The sequence below is a fragment of the Schizophyllum commune genome, assembly GCF_000143185.2.
Source record: "Schizophyllum commune H4-8 unplaced genomic scaffold SCHCOscaffold_1, whole genome shotgun sequence".
Classification (NCBI taxonomy): domain Eukaryota; kingdom Fungi; phylum Basidiomycota; class Agaricomycetes; order Agaricales; family Schizophyllaceae; genus Schizophyllum; species Schizophyllum commune.
The window spans coordinates 196834-216024 of record NW_026089538.1 but is presented as its reverse complement, the minus strand read 5'-3'; the positions used below and the strand labels follow the sequence as shown (position 1 = coordinate 216024).

Genomic DNA, 19191 nt, shown 5'->3' with positions numbered 1-19191 from the left:
ACTGTACAAACGGGAAAAAGATGCGGTACCCAGGCTGTACGTCCCGAGAGACAAGAGAATACAGATGATGACTGAAGCGCACGATCATCTTGGGCACCGAGGGGTCTATGCGACCGAGCAGCTACTCCGTGTGCGGTTTTACTGGCCTGAATTGGTGGAAGACGTCGATTGGTTTATCCATACGTGTCGACCCTGTCAGGAGAGGCTCAAAACTCTGGCGAGGATTCCGCCGGTAGTGACCTTCACACCTTCACTGTTCCAAGTGATCCATGTCGACACCATGCACGTCACCCCGTCGTCACGAGGGTTCAGATACATCGTGCATGCGCGGGACAGCCTTTCAAACTGGCTCGAAGGGCGAGCGCTGCGGAAAGAGACCGCGGTCACGGTGGCAAAATTCATTCTAGAGGACATCCTCTGCCGTTGGGGCTGTCCTGGCGAGATCGTCACGGATAACGCCAACCTCATGAAGTCGGCCATGCAATGGATCTCGAAAAACTATGGAATTAACCATATCAAGATATCTGCTTACAACTTGCAAGCAAACGGCAAGGTCGAGCAGGTACATTGGGATATCCGTCAGTCATTAGCTAAGGCTTGCGACGGGGACTTGAGCAAATGGTTCAACCACCTACCCTTTGTGTGGTGGGCCGACCGTGTTACCATAAGAAAAAGGATCGGTGTCTCGCCCTATTTCCTCGTGACAGGAGCGCACCCGACCCTGCCCTTTGATTTGGCCGAAGCGACTTGGCTTGTTGACTATCCTACGCGCATACTCTCGCGCGAGGAATTAATAGGCTACCGCGCGCGGGCACTCGCCAAGCACCACTCTGATGTGGAAGCGGTGCGCAACAAGATTGACAAAGAAAAGCGAGCGCGCCTGAAGCGGTACGAAGAAGAGTACGGACATGTTATCAAGCTGCTTGACTTTAAGCCGGGCAGCCTGGTACTAGTCAGGAATACTAGAATAGAGAAGTCTCACAGCGACAAGATGCTACCGAGATATCGCGGCCCCATGATTGTTATAAGACGGTCAAAAGGGGGATCGTACGTACTGGCGGAAATGGATGGAACCGTCTTCCAAAATAAAGTAGGCGCTTTCCGCGTACTTCCGTATCGAGCGCGTGAGCGAGTTGTCTTGCCCTCAAATATACATACATTAATTGACTTATCACCGTCCGAATTGGAGGACCTTATGGCCTCCGATGAGCCTGACTCGGTCGACGCGGCTCACCTTGGACCTGCAGACCTGGAAGGGATAGACGAAGACGTAATTGGGGAGATTGAAGCGGCTGATGAGGGCGCGGCTAGGCTAACTACGCCTGAACCCGAAGTGCAAGTCGACCACGAACGGGCGGTAACCGAGGGGAACGGAAGCGACGAGCCTCGCGCATCGCGATCATCGACACCCACACCCAGTGAGCAAGACAGTGTGGAGGGGGATGAAGGCGACTTCATCGGAGGGGCACCCATTGAGGAGCCTGACCGTGAGCTCACTCCACCGCTGCAGCCTGGCGAAGTGCGTCGCAGGAAGCGCGAGGGTCGTCCCGGCAGGGATATGGCCGAAAAAGGAGGCTGGGACGCCATTATGCGCACGCTCAGGAAGCGATAACTCGGACTGAAGGCCTAATTGACACACGAAGGCGGTTGCAGGCGCATAAACATATATTGCATCTGCAGATAAATAAAACAGCACATGCTAGCCACTACAGAACGTAGATACAAAGAGCGGACGCGTCTAGGCGACGCTGTGGCAGAGAAAATAAGTTAAGACGACTCGGAACAGCGGTAACGACAGTAGGGACAGTGTATACACTGCTTGAGAGAAGATAAATAGTAAAACGGGGTATAGACTGTTCGAATGGTCGCCAAGTGCCCTGAACCGATTAGTTCTTCAGCGATGCAATGGCAGGAGCCTCAGGCGAGGCGGCCTTGCCACGCTGACGCGTAGAAGTGCGAGAAGGGGCGGTCGACTGACGCCCGCGACTCACAGCGCGAGTATCCGCTTTCTCGGCGCTCCCGGTCTTGGAGGGGGCGCTCGGCTTCGCAGGCGTCTTCGACGACGACCCCTCGTCGACTTCCATCGGCGCTGGGTCCGCAGACGAAGACGGAGCGACAGCCGCGACCGAGTCAGGCGTAGTAGCGGAAGTAGCGGCGGCTTTGGCCGTCTCGGCCGCCATAGCGTCGTCCATCTCGTCCTCGGAGGTGGGCCGGTCGTTCAGGAAGGCGTTGTCGTAGTCGGCCTTGATACGACGGCGAGAGTCGGGGGACGCGTCGCGCAGATCGCGCGATGCCGACTCCAACTCTCTGTCGCGCCAGCCAGCGGGCGAACGCGCCGTGCGACGCGATCCAGGGACCTCGGGACCGTCGCTCTACAGAAAAGAACAACTTCAGTAATGAGCAAATGAGACTCCAAACATGAACACTCACTGCATCCTGAGCAACATACTCATTGTGGTGAGTAAGGGACTTATAGACGCCTTGAAGGCCCTTGCGGCAATGCTCCATCTCGCGCTGCGCCTCGAGAAGGAAGCCGATGCCGAGAACAAGGGTGTTCTCATGTGCAGTCACCTCCTTGAGCAGCTTCATGACGCTGCTGAGGTGAGGCTTGCCGTCACCGTATGACTGGCGACGCGCGATTGAAGCAGCCGCCTCGAGCATGGTCTTCGAGGCGTCGTAGCCGAGAGCCTGAGCGAAGACATCCGTGCCGTTGAGCCCGTTGAAAACGAAGCCGGTATCGCCGAAGTGAGCGATGCCCGAGTTGCTCGCATCGAAGACTCCGATCTAGATCGTATAAGCGAATAGTATCACGACACCTGAATAGGTCACATACCTTCGTAGGAGGGAACTCGGCCGAGGGCGACAGGCCTCGCTTGAGTGACAGCGAGAAGTCCATCAGAGGCGCCGCGGGCGGCTGCCTCTCGCGGCCTTTGCCGCGCTGGCGACGGCCCTTGAACGAAGAACCGGCCGCAGCGTTGCCCTCGATGCCGCTCATGGCGTCTGCACTACCGAAGGTGTCGCCGCTGCGACGGATCTTCAACTACAAACAATAATCAGCACGCAGAAGTAACTCCAGCCGGGCGAGTACTCACCGACTGTACGGCGTCATCAGCCAGTTGCTGAATGACTTCGAGGTTGCGGAAGTAGTCGTTGGGCGACTCGTCAACGGCGAGAATGTTGAGAGCGAAAATGCAGAGAGTGGAGCAGCGGGACATGATGAGATAATGACCGCGGCAGCCCGAGTCGGATACAACGACCTACGCATTCGTGAGCAACCGAATCAGGCATGTACAAGAAGAAACGCACCCGTGCGTCCCCAAGGCGGGGATGTATAGTCCGATCCACGCTCTGCCTCAGCGCCTTGAGCAGCGGGTCGCTCTTGATGTCGGCGCGGCTGTCTGCGAGCTGCGTCGTATACTGGCGAAGCTTGTTGAAATCGAGGCTGAGAATCGCGCGGATGGCAGACGCGACCTCGGCAGTGGGCTCCGAGGGCAGCACCTGAATCTGTTTCTCGACGTTGATGTGACCGAAGGACGACATTGACAAGCAGGGATCGAAAAGAGCGTAGCAAAGTTGGGTGGCGGGAGCCGATTCAGGCCCGCCTCCTTTTATAGGCACGACCTTACGGTCTGCTCAGAGTGCCGGAAGTGAAGAGAGGTTGCGATAGCGCTGCCCTCCACCTATTGCCGACGGCGAGGACGCCGCTTATTTTGGTGTGGGGGAGATGGAGCAGTCGCAAGCCTCTAAAATTTGTCGATTTTTCCATTTTGAACCACGACTATGGAATGGCAGCACGGCCTGGTTCAGCGGAAGCAAACAAGACGAACCACGGCGATTGCCGAGCAGGCCACCTGACTACCACGTGCCGCAGAAGCGAACTGAGGTTGACGCGCCGCGAGAAAACGAGAAGCTACTCACAGATAAATGAGAACTTTTTGTCATATACCACACTGATAGTAAACCAAGAAGTCAATTGTGGACGATGCTAAGAGCTACTCTAACCCAAGAAAAGAGACAAGAAAGAGAGAAAAGAGAACAAAAAGACGAAGCCCATCTACTCTGGGTGGTACGCATAGTCCCTGGAAGAAAGGCGTAAGCACGCCTGAATGGCAAGTACGAACTCGTACGTACCGATCACCTACGCGTTCAGTCCTCCTCCATCACTCCAGCATGAGGGAACCGCAACATCACCTCTACCTCGAGGAGATCCGATGAAGCGGGGGACTGAGTGGCGTCTATCGAGGGCGACGCCGGAGTCGAAGATGTCGGCGAATCCAGCTCGTCGAGGACGGGCGTCGGCGCATTGGAAGGAGACGATGCAGTAGAAGAGACCGCGGTATCGCCCAGAGTGTCAATCACGGGGAGGACCGGCGACAAAGGGGTTTCGGGACCCGTCGACGTCGAAGACCCCGCGAAAAGTAAGCTAGCGGGATCGGACTCCGGTGGTGTGTCGGTGCCGACCGCGGGCTGGAGCACCCCGTCCTGAGAGGGTGGGGAGACTGGCTCCATCGGGAAGGAATCTCTGCCATGCACGTAGTCGTAGCCCAGTAGCGCTGGGATGAACGACCGAGTGTCCGGGGAGATGGGTAAACCATGACGGGTGAAATACAGCACTTCGAAGAAGTGGCTATTGACGAATATGAGCGATTCCGCGCTGGGTGTCGAAGGGGCAGGCGGCATGAAGGGTTGTGGCAGCTCAGGGAGCGCCATGGCGTCAGAGAGACAAGGCGAGAGCCAGCCGCCCGGAGTGAGCTCGCCCACCGAGCTGAGTGGCGAACTAGTGGCACTGTCCGAAACGGAAGATGAATCGAAAGTGGCCTCACGGAGGTCCGCGGGCCCAACCGTGTAGTCGCCAAGAGGAGTCCAGTCGTGTCTCGAGTGAAGTGGGGGCGTACGCAGCGGCGAAGCCATCGGTGGCCTAGGCGGCGACGACTCTGGAGTAACCGACACCTGGAAGAGGAGGGCGTCGGAAATAGGGGACGCACGCGTTGAGGAGAACGGCGCTGGAACGCTAGCCGGCGACGGAGGCAGAGAGGCGGCGGGAGAAGGCGCACGTGAGGATGGCGGCGAGGTCACGACAAGCCGCTGTCTTCCGCGCGGCTGCACGTCCAAATCGAAGCCGAGGGCCTTTGCGGCGTCGCGCTGCTCGCGACGTTCCATCATCGCCAGAAACGCGGGCGGAATAACCGGAACGCGCACGTCCGGGCGTCGGTAGGAGGTCGGACACTCGACCGACAACTTGGCGATGCGGCGACTGTAACGCTCCCCGTCTGGCGAAGGCTAGAACGGGAGAAACAAAGTCAGAAAACTATGGAATACACAAGCGAGAAGGGAACGTACCGGTTCCTGAGGCAAGTGCGAGGAGCGCGTGGCCTCGGGCAGCTCCACTCCGTTCTTGCGCGCCTGACGTTGCCGAGTCGCGAAGCCCAGCTCCCAAGGAGTGGCAGGGCGACAGCGGTCCAGTTGGACGTCGCCATACCCACACCGCAGAGCCTCGTCGCGCACCCAAGTGTCGGGGAGGAACTCTGCGTCCCAAAGCGCTTCGAGCTGCAAGAAGAGAAGTCAGAAATAACGCGAGAAGTGAACAAAGGTTGTGTACTTACCGCCTCGCGGTTGGCGCGTTCCGTGCTAGCCCGACGGAACTCGAGCGAACCGGTGGTCTCCAGCGCTGGTAGATCAATACCGACGGCGTTTATGAGAAATCTGGAAACGCATAGTCAGCCAGGGACTCTTCAATGAGAGAGGAAAGCAAGAGAAGTGACTTACCCGGGCCGGGGAAAGTCGTGATTGCTATACCACTTAGGGCCCGGCCTGGCGAGACGGATGACGTCCCAAATGAAATACGCCGCCGCCGCCCATGGTGGTATTGGATCGAGGAAGTTGACGTCGTCGTCGGGCTCGCCCAGGACGAGCACACTCATGAACCGACCCTACACGGGGATTTAGTTCGAGAAAATCGCGTGAAGCGGGAGTGAAGGGACTTACTAACAGTTGAGAGGTCGACTTGGCGAGAGCCTCGTTGCGTATGAACAGCAAACACAAGTTGCGAAGAGTTGGCGCCTTGTCGGCGCCTAACCTCGCGCGAATCGGTCCCGTGATCGCTTGGAAGCGGCCAGCGTACGCTTGAGGGCCCTGGCGCGCTTCGGGGTGGGGAGCTTCTGACTTTGAAGGCATCTAGAGGCCTGAATCAGCGGCATAACGCGACATCCGCGCGATGAACGTACCAGGATGACGGTTAGAGACAAAATTTTAGAACTCGAACATGCACGATGCGAGCTTAAGTTACGTTGCCGGTGCTTCGGCCCGGCCACAAGAGTTCGAATCCGGCAGAAACCCGACCTGCGGGCAACATTGGGGCAGCCATTTCAACAGACTGCGTCGCGCAGTCGACTTGGTAGTGCTTGCCCTACGAGTAACAACGCCGAATCACTCTACTAGCCATTTGAAATGACCGAGGACGGTCAAGATTATGGTGTGGGGGAGATGATACGCCGGGGCTAAGAAAATCGCGTTTTATAAGGGGAAATTAAGCAATATGAAGCGGATCGCCGGCAAGCAATCAGGGCTATGAAATAGCAAGCTACTACTGTACAGGGAGCTTAGCCTAGATGGTACCAAAGGTGCTGGTACAAGAGACTGTCAGCCTGCCCAGCTTTTATAAGCGGGTACTATAAGAGAGACCGGTTAGCGGGCTACCCTGAGGGCCACTAGGAGCTCCGAGGCACCTGACCGCCATGTCTGCGCGCCTTAGATGACATCCTTTGGATCCCTGAAAGGGCTGAGTGGGATGCAGTCGCTCTAAGACCGCCACTCACGGCTATAACATGCTTTAGCAGCGCCGGAATCTCGTATAGGAATATGTCGCACCAATTCAGGCAGTCTCTGCTAGCTACCTAAGGGAAGTCTGCCAAGGGAATCTTTCCCGAAGCAAAGCCTGTTGCCGGTGCCGCACGCGCGTCACCTGACCGTGTAACTCGAACCGTGACGCGGTTCGGACTTTGCCGAAACCAACTCGCACCGGCGCGACGCTTCCTCCGCGACGCGCGCTCGGTTTGCGGCCCCACCACGCGTGCCTCGATACACCTCGGCGAGCGGAGAATTCGACTGCGGACTCGTGCGGTCCCCAGGAGAAACCGCGCGCTCCCTAGGCGGATAAGATCCATATCTCGGTGTCTCGACTCTCTGGCGCCTCTTCGACACCGGCAATCTTCCAACCGGCTGACAGTATCGTCCTAAGCCCGGTATCAGCGCTCCGGCGCTCGCGATAGGCAGGAATTGGACGGGATTTGCAGGGAATGGCGCGATATGAGGGAATTATTGGGAGGAGATAGGAGAAGTGCCGCGGCGAGGCCTCGGAGGGGCGAACGTTCAAATACCAGACTGTAGGATGGATTCGGGGACTTTTGGGACCCCGAGAAGCCCCAGTACAGCGCACCGCTAGAATCATAAGCTTAACCAGCATTTGACCGTCTGATCAGCCTTTGGGCAACTAAGCACCTGAATATCTCGTCGTAACCTTCGTATAACGCTTCCCAAGCGCCTGCGAAAGCTTTGAGCACAGACCCTCTCAGTAACCGCGACTCCCAGAGCACGGAATCTATTATTTCTCCAGTAGACTAGTTACTCCCAAGCAATACAAAAACCCGGACTCGCTGCGTCTCTGACCGGTGATTGACCATTCTACTGTGTGCTTGTTGTGTGTGGTTGAGGCCTGAGTCGATCAGAGGTCTTTCGAGACGTACGATCCCATTACGGAAGTGGAGATCGATGAACTGGCCGTAATGGAACTTTGAGGCATGGCGAACAAGTCGTGCGACCGAATTGGATGCGGAGAAAACACGTTCGCAAGTCGCCAAGTCCTCCAGCCCGTACCCTTCCCGAAATAAGGGGTGATTCTTCAGCTGACATCGTCGGTGGTGGGCGTAGCCGTGGAAGGCATCAACGGTGATATCGAGTCCCAACGCCTTGGCCTTTTCTCCGAGTGTACTGGACGCGATAGTAGTCCGATGCGTACAGCCAATATCATACCCAATCCCTTGTCCACTGCCAAAGAGATCCAGAAGGCGATTGACCGTTGCAAGCCCGTACTTTGCACTACAAGTGATTGAGTGTTAGCTTGACAGATGACGAGGACGAAGCAAGCACGTACAGCTCTCCACTTCGGATCATGGGACAGAACGTCCTGACAAGATGGTGGCGGCATACGGACACGAAGGCGCCACATTCATCGAATGTTTCGGTGCTGATCGTAGAGGCGTTGGCGGTCTTCCAATGCCCGTCTGCCGTACATGCTTTCTTCTCGTCAGACGAGGACCGGTCCTCGCCCCGCGGGCCTTGGGTACGATGCTTGACATCATCCTTGAACTTGTCGACGTCGCCGGATGAAATCAAGAAAGCGCTATGGAATTCACGCTTGTCTGTGTGGCCCCAGCCGGTGACCCGCTTCAGCGACTCGTTGCCGTCCATGGCGTGCAGCATCGTAGGACAAAGAACCTCTTCTTCTGGTATCTTAAGGACAGTCAGTCCATGGACCGCACACGATTGACCATATGTTGTACCTTGTTTACGCACGCAGCACACTGGCTCTTGACCAGCCAATCAAATCCGCGGCCAAGAGCGGCATCGGTCTGAAGCTGCACCGCACGCAGTATAGCAAGGTACGCGTCAAAGCAGTCCGAGAACTGCTGGCGGTATGTGTGGCGGTAGGAGAGCTGGAATCAAGTCAGTGAGAGCATGCTGCGCGTGAAGAAGCAACCGACATTATGGATGCTGCATAAAGTCTTGACCATGGCTTGAACACTGAAGGATGGTTGGTGTCGCCTCAACTGGTGGTAGAGCTCTAGAAGCTCGGTGGTGAAGGCGATAGAGGGCGATACGGGCGATGCACCAAGCAGTCCATGATGTAGCAGAACGGTATTGGCGCTCTGACCTTCTCTTTGAACGAATGGACGCGCCCATTCAAGCTCTACGTACTGAATCAGCTCAAGGCCTTGCATATGAATTCGCTTTGGACGCACCTCGTACGCCCAAGGTAGCAATACTCCACGCGACGCCGGGTATGGAGTTGTTGTCGTCCGGCACGAGCGCATGCTTGTACTGCAGATATGCGTGCGTGAGATGTGTCATGTCGGCTTGCCAGGCCTCTTGACAGCGCCTGGCGCGTTCTTCCTTGTCTAGTGTTGCGTGTCGCCGCCTCCGACGCGTATCTCCGCAGCTATAAAGGCGATCTCTCTCAGTAAAGAGTTCAATAGAATTAAAGAGGCCACACACATGACAACCATCTCAACACGCTCGTCCTCCCAGTCACTATCGTCCGTGTCTCCAGGGTCTGGCTGCTCCGTTTCCTGCAATGGAGCCCAAATGTCGTCCGCCGCGACTTCTTCTTCCGTGCGGGAATACACCCCAGCTTCGAGAGACGCGTCTTCAAGCTGCTGTCGAAGTTCGCCTGCACGTCCTACGTGGGGAATTAGTCAATCACTGTCTGTCTGCATGTCTGTCCAGGAGACGTACGAATAACCATTTCCTGTCGCTCATGATCAATACGATCACACTCTTCTTGGCGAGACGTGCGCGTAGTCAGCCGGTCCACCGAAGTCAAGGACTCAGAGTCAAATATTGTGCCGCGCGTACGTGCTGAGACAGCATGCCTCCTCTTCTTCTTCGCGCGACCGTCTGACATCGTGAGTGAAAGAGATCAACCCGGTTGATCAGTGCACGTGAGAAGGGAGTTCAACGATGAATAATATTTGAGACCGACGAAACATACATATGGGACAGACAATAGACGAGTAATGCTAGCAAGACGTACAAAGCAGCGAAAGCATGGTCAGCAGTAACAGGACAACAACAACAAGATAACACTCAAAGACGACGACGCGCTGGAGACGACATGTGACGCAAAGCAGAGGTAAGGGTATCGAAATACAACAGATGAGGGCGTTCCCCGCGAGCATATCGTTGCTCTACCTCAGCTTCGACTCGCTGTCTATGAGGGGGGACGGTGAGGAACTCAAGATATAAGAGATGCGACTTGACACATACTCATCGGTGTACACTTCGCTATCTCCATCAATGACAATGAAGCGTGCGTGGGAGGTAGCGTCACTCCTTGCTGAAGGTGAGGAGTACCGTGGCTCAGAGCGCGTGGGCATCGTAGGGTGCACAGTGCTGGAAGACGATGCGGCGTTCTGTGCTAAGGTCGACACATAACCGGGAGGGTGCATCGACAGGGAAGTTGGTGACTGAGGAGAAGCGGGGGCCATGGCGGAAGCGTCCATGCAGCGATGACCAGGGAGGCCCTTGCCGCAGTCCTGCTGCCAGTGAGCCACCACACTAGCGTATGTCCACGTAGCGCCATGGTTGCCAAAGAATTTGACGCCATGCCGCCAGTCATCATTGGTGTCCTTGACAAGGGACCTGACCCTTGCCCATCACCAAAAACCCCCCAGCGGCCAAGCCGCTTGAGAGCACTTGAGAATTTGGCAGATCCTGAAGCTGCTTGAATGCTCTTGAGCCTGCTTGAGCCCACTTGAGAGTGCTTGAGAACATGGGGCCTATATCAAGTGAACTCAAGAGAGTTGAAGGATCTTTGAACATCAACTAATATTTTCAATCATAGTCTGATATGACTATTGGATATGCTTTAGGTCAAGTGAAAACAGTACATAAAGAAGCAGTGCAGCATACTTAGAGGGAATGGAAGTAGTAGACCTGCTGCACATTATGTGCATTATGGACCAGCACTACCCTATAGTGGACTACATGAGAATAGGGAGCATGTTCTTGTGGGGGGAGGCGAGGGCAACAACGATGGCCGCGCCACATGAAGAGGCGAAGGTCGGCATGTCGGGCCGGGACTTCGTGGGTCACGTGACCGTCCGGAACATCCCCGGCCGCAGCGAATTTTTCTCTTGTCTTCGTCGATCACCATCTCTCTGTCCGCTCGACGCGCGTCGGCCGCCAGGCCGCGCGTTGTCTTTTCCTAACATTCTCTCGACGTTGCCGCAACCACCACCGCCCCCTCTGCTTCGTCACGCCTTGACGCGGCCTATGACGCGTCACCAAGGCGACCGCCTACCCAGGTCGCCTGTCAGCGACGTCGACGACCCTCCCCACCCCCCTCCCCACCTGCATCTCCACCTGCCGCGATATTCTGCACGCGGGTGGTCTTTGCACGCCCGCCTCGGCCGCCACGTATGCGAGCGCCGATCGTTGCGTGACGTGGCAAGTCCACGATGCACACGTGCATTGGTCTCGCGTGTCCGCGGACGGCCGCGCGTATATCACTACGTGCGGCGTGGTCGGGATTGCATGCACCCACTGACCACGACATGTGTGCGTGAGAGGACCGGTCGAGGGGGACACCGCGAGAGTGGCGGCTCGGGACGATCCGGAGCGGCAGCTGGCGAGCGAGAGGAAATGCAGCAGCGCGCTGTACGACGTCAGGTGTGTTCTGCCCTCAAGTGCGCTTACTGACGAGCACCGCACGTCTTAGGCATTTGCCCGGGGTGTGTGAATCGACGGCACGCACCTCAGCGCGAGCTCGGTATTTGCCGAGTGCTGAGCTTGCAAGCTCGCGCGAGCGCACGACCAGAGGAGTGCAGGACAACACACAACGGTGCAAGGTGCGTTCCCGGAATGTGTGTGGGCCGCTGGACGCGCTGATGCTAGCGGGAGGTGTGTGCGTCGGGAGCGCAGAGGCGCGCATCAGGTGATGATGAACATGGGGTGGGCAGTGGTCGTGGGGATGAGCGCGCGACCGGCAGGCAATGTAGTTCTTCAGTGTAGTGTAGATTTTGTATTAGTGATCAATAATAAGCAAATTTAGTGATCTTCTAAATGAATCTAGAGATTGAGAAGAATAAAATTGAAGCAGCTTCATGACGCTTGGCTAAACTCAAACCGACTCAAGTGGGTTCAAGCGGGTTCAAGGACGGGTCAAGTGTCTTGAGAGTGTTTGATATCGGGCAATAACTTTTGAAGCTCTTGAGCGTTTGAGACGCTTGAGCCCGCTTGAGCCCGCTTGAGTCCGCTTCCGGCCCCGGGCCACTTTTCCTGATGCCGTCCCTCGTGCATACACCTCGATTACATAGCAGAGACGCGCGAATTGGAGGCGGGTTCGACTCAAATTGCCACTGATGTTCTTGGAGAACACGCTGTATCAGTGTGGCGAAAAATGTGAAGCTCCTAACTCGTTCGCAATGTACGTGGTGTACTGCATTAGTCTCCAATATTCAGCTCCAGTGATTTTGTGGCGTCGAACAGATACTTATGGGTCCATATGTATCTGGAGCGACGGCTGTGCAGCCCAAGTTGCCCAGCAACACCGGGACAAGGGCGGGATGCTGGGATAACGGATGGGATAGTTAGACATGAGCGGGACACTGGGATAGCCAGGGACGGGATGTTGGGAAAGCGAGCGAGATGCTGGGATCGCGGGCGGGACAATGGGATACAAGGCCGGGACGCTGAGGGCTGGAGCGGGACATGCGCGGGACGCCGGGACATCCACTGGGACAGCAAAAATCCGGGAATATATCATACAATTATATTCGACTGCCTAGGACACCGACCGGGACTTGGGACAGGCGCTGGGACACCGGTACGTGGGTCGGGACATCCAGCGCGCTCACAAAAGGTGGGGGAGGTGCCCGGGAGCTGGGGCATGCCCCGGGATAGGCGCAGACGCAGAAGGGGAGCCTATTAGCTCGAACATCCCAGGTCCCACGCCCGAGCTATGAAGCTACATAATGCAGGACGCACAGGTGGAATGCAGAAAGTGAGAAGTCAAGCGCTCTTGTGTGCGGAAACAAAGAAGTACCGGGCGAAGCCGAAACAAAAATGGCCCGTTTTGGACAGCAAAGTACAAAGCCTTCCTAATCAGGAGCTCATTTTATGGCCGGGTGACCCCCAATCACTTCCGCCCAATACGTATTGGTATGTTCAAGTAACTATGTTGACATACAGCCTCCACCTTTCGCCGTAATGGATAGTCACAGATATCAAACTAGACATAGTCTGGTCAGCGTACGATCACCACGATGCTGGGACCACGCACCTGAACCCTAACCACGCCACAGCCGCACTCAATATTCCCATGCCTATGGATCCCAGCCTGCTTAGCAAAGGAGGCACGAGCCCCACCGTCAGCGAGATCAAGAGGGATCTGAATCCGCTGAGAAATGTCAGAACCGGTGTGATGCGCGCAGGGTTGTCCAGACGGCAAGATACCTGTTAGCCGATATAACTTCAGCGCTTCTGCTCTGCAGAATATCTATGCAGTATGCGGCCAGTGGCGTCAGCGTGAGTTCCACCTGTATAACGGGTCTACGTCAGGGCCAAGGATGATAAAGAGGGTCGCGGCCTGGCCCGCGCTGCTTATTGCATGGGACCAGTGACCGCAATTCGGTGCCCCACTCACGCCGATACCATTCATGAACAAGCAGATCATGTTCATCGCCAGCCCGAGCGTTCCGGACACGAAGCGGACGGTCAGACCGGCTCCAAGCGCGGACAATGGGACTAATATGCCAGCACCCACCAAGGCCGCTCGCAAGCGGTCCTCCGGATGAAGCGTCTCCCCGTGTCCTTCGGTCAGTGCCCTGTCGGACAGCCTGCCAGCTAAAGGTGCTCCGACTGCACTGCGCATAAGAATCGTTGTGGCGTGCGCTACTCCGAACGCAGACTCACTGATGTTGCCCAATCCAGAAGGCAGCATACAGAGTCCGACAAGAAAAGCGTTCAATCCATATCGAGTTCCCTACATGCGCTGTTAGCTCAGGCTTTTCAGGGTAGTCAGCGCTCACGATGGTGCTGCTGATGGGAACGAGGAGAGCTATATACTAAGGTTAGTTTTCCCATTTTCCAAACGCAGCTCAACACCTACCGAAGTTGGTTGTCAGAGCGCAGTAGCCAGCGACCGTCTATACCAGAGTCAGCTCAGCCCATGCGTTGCGTCCCAAAGTGCAACGCACGATGATCAATACGTTTGGGCTTCGTAAGAGCCCCAAGGGCCGCAAGACGTTTATGAAGACAAAGTTAAGCGGCTTGGAGCCCTTCGACTCAGCAGCTTGCCGAGCCTTCCAGGCGCCCGTGCTTTCGGGATGGCTGCAAGGGACTTAGACATTGAGCGATTTCTCAAAGGAGATGGATAGACCTTGTCTCAGGGAAGACCAGAAGGAACAGCAACAGCGTGAGCGCACTCGCGCCGGCCATACAGAATTGCATATTTCTCCAGGACCAATAGTGCGCAACATACCCTTCAGCCTCACGTTCGGCATGTGCACAAAGGCGGACGGAGGATAAAGGCCACGTACCTCCCACGACGGGCGCTAGAAGAGGGCCAAGGAGGGCGATCTGCGAAGTCAGATATTCATCTCCGTCTCCGCGCTACTTGTTTCCGAATGACGCATACCCCGAGAAAGACACCTATCGCAAGGCCTCTATGCTCGGCGCTGGACAGGTCGCCTGCGGTGTCTTTGAGACAAGGGTGTTGCAGGCTTGACCCGCTCGACCTACCGACGACGCCAGCACCCACGGAGAACCCAGGGGACATGCCGAGCGCTTGGATGGAGCGCCATACTAGCAGTTGATTGATCGTAGAAGACAGTGCTACACCGAGGGATCCGGCGCAGAGTACTGGTATGGCGGCAAGATACACGGGGCGCCGCCCATCTGCGGGTGCCGTCAGAAGGCAGTGCAAACAATGAGGCTCACGCGCGACGAACAGAAGGTCGAGTACGACGAGGCCACCAATGAGCCAAAAGACTCAGACAAAAGCGTGACGCTAATGGCGAGGCTACGGATGCGTGAGTCATGAGACACCTTACAGGAAAAGCAGACGCACCTGACAGTGTTTGCGCCCGTCTCAAGGTCCTTCGCTATCTGGGGGATAGCGGGGATGAAGGATCCAGACACAATCACTGGTTTCGATGTCTGCATGGTTCAGAGAGAAACCTACGGACTGACTCACTGGCCATAAGAGAGTACCACCCGACAAGGAGCACGAGCACCGTCTTCCGTTGTTCACTGAATCGAGAGTAAGGGTCCGCTGGTACCGTCGCGTCTGTCCCGTCATCATCATGAGATGGAGAGGCGTCGGCCAGCAGCGGAGTGTTTTCCAAGGGGCTCATAGCTCATATACGCTCAGAGCCAAGTAGACGCCTGGAGCCAATTTCAGGTTCATGGACGAGGACAAGGTACAGATAAGGCTCGGTACATCCCGAGCGGTGTGACAGACGATTAGAATACTGCGTGTCACGGTTCAAATCATAAGCCTTGCCAGTCGAACAGATCCCAATAGGATACGCCTTGCATAAGCCAGAGGAAATAGGGTAAGCAATAAGTAACTACATCGTGCGCATTACTAGATCGTCAGTTCAGTACTTGTTATTCACTCAGTGGTCCAAGATCCCATGTGCACTACCACCCTACGCCAACACCACCGTGAAGCCAGCGCTGAAGTCGCGCCCGACCGGGACGTCGAGCACCCCAGTCGTCGCATTGAAGGTCACGTCCTGCACCTCCTCCCCATCGAGCGTGACGTTCTTCGGCTGCTCACCGACGCCGAGGAAGCGCACACGCCGAAGCTGCACGCCAACATCGTAGTCGAACTTGCCATCCACGGTCAGCGTGCCGTTCACGTAGACGAAGTCGACCTCCGTCGTGCTCTCCTGCTCGACGCTGACGCCATCGTCGACGTACAGGCTGCCAGAAGCAGAGCCGTCGTTGCCCGGCGCGACGACGAGCTCGAAGTCCGTGCGGCGGAGGGCGGCGGTCGTGTTGGCGCCCGACACGCGCAGGGGCAAGACGGCGCCACCGCGGATGTGCACCGGTATTTCCGTGAAGCTCGCGTTCAGCGTGACGTTCGTGCCCTGGCCCTGCACAACGGACAGGGTCTGCCAGTCGTAGAGGACGTCGTCGGGGAGATACGCGGTCACCGTCGTCGAGTTCTCCTCGATGACCGGGGAGACGATGACGGAGGGGCCGAAGAGGAACTGCGTGTCAATGGGGTAGGTGTTCGTGTCCTTGGGATAGGCGTGCCAGAGCGGGGCGATGAGCGGCGTGCCGTCGACGTGCTGCTTGTGCATGGCGGTGTAGATGTAGTCGAGGAGGCGGAAGCGGGTCTCGATAGCGCCCTTGGCGGCTTCAGCGACAGTATCCCAGAGGTAGTACTCCTGGCTGATGCTAGTGTCACCGTTGTGCTGGGAGATCTGTCAGCACAAGCAGACTGTTGGACACTGCACTCACGTTACGCATGAAGGGATAGAACGCGCCGAGCATAGCCCAACGCGCGCACAGGGTCTCAGTGGTGTTGCCACCAAAGCCACAAATATCCGCGCCGACCATGGGGACCTGGTACACACTGGCCATACCAAGAATACCCGCGATCGAGTTCCGGTAGTGCACCCAAGTGCTCAAGTTGTCGCCGAGCCACTTGCCCACCAGATGGCCCGAGCCCACAAAAGTCGACCGTGTGATGATGAGCGGGCGCAGGCCAGGCCTGCGCGCCAGCATCGCGTGCCGGGTTGCGTTATTCATCATCGCGCCGTACAGGTTGTGCGTGTTGTACTCAACGAGGCCATTGGCGTGCTTGGCGTTCGCGAACGCGGTGTTCGCAGAGAGCGCGCCCTGCTTGTTATCGATCTTGTACGGCGGGTCCATGATGTCGCGGCGGCGGAGGCTGATGGAGACGTTGGCGCTGACAGTCGAGTTGGCGTCGTTGCCGAAGATGGGCGTGTCGTAGTCGGGGGCGACGGTGGTGCGGTTGGGAGGCAGGTTCTGGTCCTTCTCCTGCTGCCAGATGCTGGTGTTGAGGGTCAGGTCGAAGAACTGGGAAGGCGGTCAGAGACAAGGGCGAGGGGAAGCAAGGGAAACCGACGCTGGCAGGTTCATTCATGTCGATCCAAGCACCATCAATGTCCAGGCCAGTATCCTTGTTGTAGAAGGTAGTGTACATATGCGTCCAGTACTCCAGGGTCTTCTCGTTGAACCAGTCTATGGACGACTGTGAGTCTCTTCCGTCCTTTGGCTTCAGGCAAGCTATACTCACCAGGGTAGACAGTGACACCCGGCCAGACCAGACCGAGGAAATCGCTGCCATTGGCTGCCTTGAGGAAGATATCCATCTCCACGCCAAGGTCATACGCCTCGTAGTTCGAGTCGGGCGCGTACGCGACAGCCGGGTCAGTCATCAAGACTAGAGAAATGAAAGGATCAGCACTTCATCTCCAATGCCGCGCTTCCAAAATACTTACTGTACTGCTGCTCGTGTTCATGAAGGTAGTCAATGATCTCCTGCATCCGGTCCAGAGGGAAGTAGTCCGGGTCCAAGCTGAACGTGCGGCGCTTGTACATGTAGTCTAGCCGCGAACGTCAGATGGGAGGTGATGCATTACAAAAAATCGACCAACCAATGTCCGTCCACATCGTCTCGAGAGGGATACCGGCAGCGGAGTAGTTCGAGATGACCGAGGCAACATCAACAAAGTCTGGCAGGCGCGAGTTAGGAACAGACCTGTAACAATGAAGTCTGACGGAGACGTACCAGTGTACCCGTAGCGGCACTGGTGCAGGCCATAGCCCCAGTAGGGGTACTCGGCAGGCAGACCGACAAGCTCGGCATACTGACGAGCAACCGCGGCGGGGTCGCTTTCGCTTCCGGAAAAGAAGTAGAGGTCAAGAATGCCACCAATGACGTTGTACTCGAGTGTAGACTCTTGACCATCAGTCTGGTTGAGCTTGATGTCCATGCCATTGGAGTTGAGCAGCAGGACACCGTGCGTGCCGGTCTCGCGGTGCTCCTGGTAGATGGGGTGGGCTCCGTAGAGGTTGGTGGCGTTGGGAACACCGTAAGCATCGCGGTTGAACTGCAAGAGGGGTAAGTGAATGTTGTAGTACACGCAGTACAGATGACTCGCCATGGTCAGCGTGGTGTTGTGGTTATCCAGGCGGAAGCTGTTCGTGTGCTCGCCGAGGCCGTAGATGTTCGCATTCTCCGGGAGGCTTGTCTTGAGGCGGAGGTACTGGTCCTCGAAGATGATGGGGTGTGAGGCCGTGGAGAAGAGGACCTCAGAAGTGTTGGTGCGGTAGACAGTGAAGGAGAACGGAGACTCCGTATAGTTGAACTGGATCTCGGAGTTGTCCTGGCTCGCGCCCTCGCCGATGGTCGGGCGAGGGACGACGACATCGGGCACCTCATACCGTGGGTGAGCCGCGTCGGAGATCTTGACGTGCAGACGCGTCGCTGCGGGGTGCGGTCAGCTCAGACGCGTCAGGTAGGACACAATCGACGTACTGGTCTCATACGTGACCTCGAGCGCGAGCTCGGAGATGTCCTCGCCAAAGACGCCGCAGTCTCCCGCGACGTTGAGCGTCGCGGTGAGCTTCGTGCCGTCAGAGTAGACGTTCGACGCGTCGTACCCTGCACAGGCGTCCAGCTTCGCGGGGTCGACGTACATCGTGAGCGCAGGCGCGACGGCGAGCGTCGCGGCGATGAGTGCGCTCTTCATGGCGGCTTGCGTTAATCGGCAGAGGAAGGCCGTCCGAGGAAGGAGCGGGCTTCGACGCGGTCCATTATATAGGTCTCTCGTAACTGATGGCTCCTCGGCCTGGTCGCGTGTCCGGAGCCCGAATCGAATCCGCGCGCTGTGCAGATGGTGCGCCGTCACTTGACCGTGCGGGGGACCGTCCACATCGTGGGGAATTTCATAAGCCAAGGACGGGAATAAATCGCTCGGCAACCGGCTTCCTCGACCGCAGAACGTGCGCCGGTGTCAGCGGCGAAACTCGAGCGAAATGTCCGTATGCGTTGCGGTAGACATCATGGTATGAGGAAAGAGAAATGCGGGGGAGGAGGAGAACATGCTGAACTCCGGTCACGCCTGTGTCACGGTCTTCAACATCCTGGCAAACGTTCAGCGTTCGACTCTCCGTCTCGCGGCCTCGGGCTAAACTGGGCCTGCGAGCGAGGCTCAGGCACTCAGGCGCTCATGCTACTTCTTGCGCGTCATAATCTCGTTCAGTGCGGTCCAAGGATCGTCAGCTGGCCGGACTTTAGCGGCCTTCCATCCGACCGCATCGATTGCACCGTGATTTACCGTCTTTGTTTCAAAGCCACGGATCCAGGCGAGCACTCCCCAAATCTGGAGGGTCAGTTGAAAGGTCAGTTCGCGCGGATGTAGATGCATACTC

At 56.9% G+C, this 19191-nt stretch overlaps 4 protein-coding genes across 4 annotated transcripts; 1 reads left to right on the top strand and 3 right to left on the bottom strand.

The window, feature by feature from the left end:
• Positions 1 to 7489: 7489 nt before the first annotated feature.
• Positions 7490 to 10277, bottom strand: SCHCODRAFT_01084787 (uncharacterized protein; the record flags this gene model as incomplete). Its single annotated transcript, XM_003036282.2, has 10 exons — positions 7490 to 7540; positions 7743 to 8094; positions 8150 to 8508; positions 8559 to 8711; positions 8760 to 8965; positions 9018 to 9214; positions 9271 to 9454; positions 9511 to 9672; positions 9897 to 9985; positions 10042 to 10277. 10 exons carry the CDS (start codon positions 10275 to 10277, stop codon positions 7490 to 7492), a joined length of 1989 nt encoding a protein of 662 aa, XP_003036328.1.
• Positions 10278 to 10630: 353 nt separating this feature from the next.
• On the top strand, positions 10631 to 11782 carry SCHCODRAFT_02604118 (uncharacterized protein). Its single transcript, XM_050344086.1, has one exon. It carries the CDS (start codon positions 10810 to 10812, stop codon positions 11473 to 11475), a length of 666 nt encoding a protein of 221 aa, XP_050202605.1. The 5' UTR covers positions 10631 to 10809; the 3' UTR covers positions 11476 to 11782.
• A 1515-nt stretch (positions 11783 to 13297) lies between these two features.
• On the bottom strand, positions 13298 to 14940 carry SCHCODRAFT_051115 (MFS general substrate transporter; the record flags this gene model as incomplete). The annotated part of the gene is made up of 10 exons (XM_003036283.1): positions 13298 to 13635; positions 13690 to 13759; positions 13806 to 13841; positions 13974 to 14106; positions 14156 to 14265; positions 14323 to 14355; positions 14414 to 14466; positions 14518 to 14673; positions 14727 to 14797; positions 14846 to 14940. The coding sequence occupies 10 exons, from the start codon at positions 14938 to 14940 to the stop codon at positions 13298 to 13300; spliced, it is 1095 nt and encodes a 364-aa protein (XP_003036329.1).
• A 221-nt stretch (positions 14941 to 15161) lies between these two features.
• SCHCODRAFT_02604109 (glycoside hydrolase family 31 protein) lies at positions 15162 to 18541 on the bottom strand. Its single transcript, XM_050344085.1, has 9 exons — positions 18296 to 18541; positions 17919 to 18244; positions 17546 to 17867; positions 17412 to 17489; positions 17256 to 17360; positions 17051 to 17197; positions 16880 to 16995; positions 16249 to 16830; positions 15162 to 16202 (listed from the first exon to the last, which is right to left on the bottom strand). Exons 1-9 carry the CDS (start codon positions 18507 to 18509, stop codon positions 15429 to 15431), a joined length of 2664 nt encoding a protein of 887 aa, XP_050202604.1. The 5' UTR covers positions 18510 to 18541; the 3' UTR covers positions 15162 to 15428.
• Between the last annotated feature and the right edge of the window lie 650 nt (positions 18542 to 19191).

Excerpts from the sequence above, each read along its gene's own strand:
- SCHCODRAFT_02604118 (XM_050344086.1), top strand. The coding sequence starts at position 10,810 with ATGGCCGCGCCACATGAAGAGGCGAAGGTCGGCATGTCGGGCCGGGAC.
- SCHCODRAFT_02604109 (XM_050344085.1), bottom strand. The coding sequence starts at position 18,509 with ATGAAGAGCGCACTCATCGCCGCGACGCTCGCCGTCGCGCCTGCGCTC. Across the intron at positions 18,245-18,295 it reads CGAGGTCACGTATGAGACCA|CGACGCGTCTGCACGTCAAG; the intron begins GTACGTCGATTG and ends CGCACCCCGCAG. Across the intron at positions 16,831-16,879 it reads ACATGAATGAACCTGCCAGC|TTCTTCGACCTGACCCTCAA; the intron begins GTCGGTTTCCCT and ends CCGCCTTCCCAG.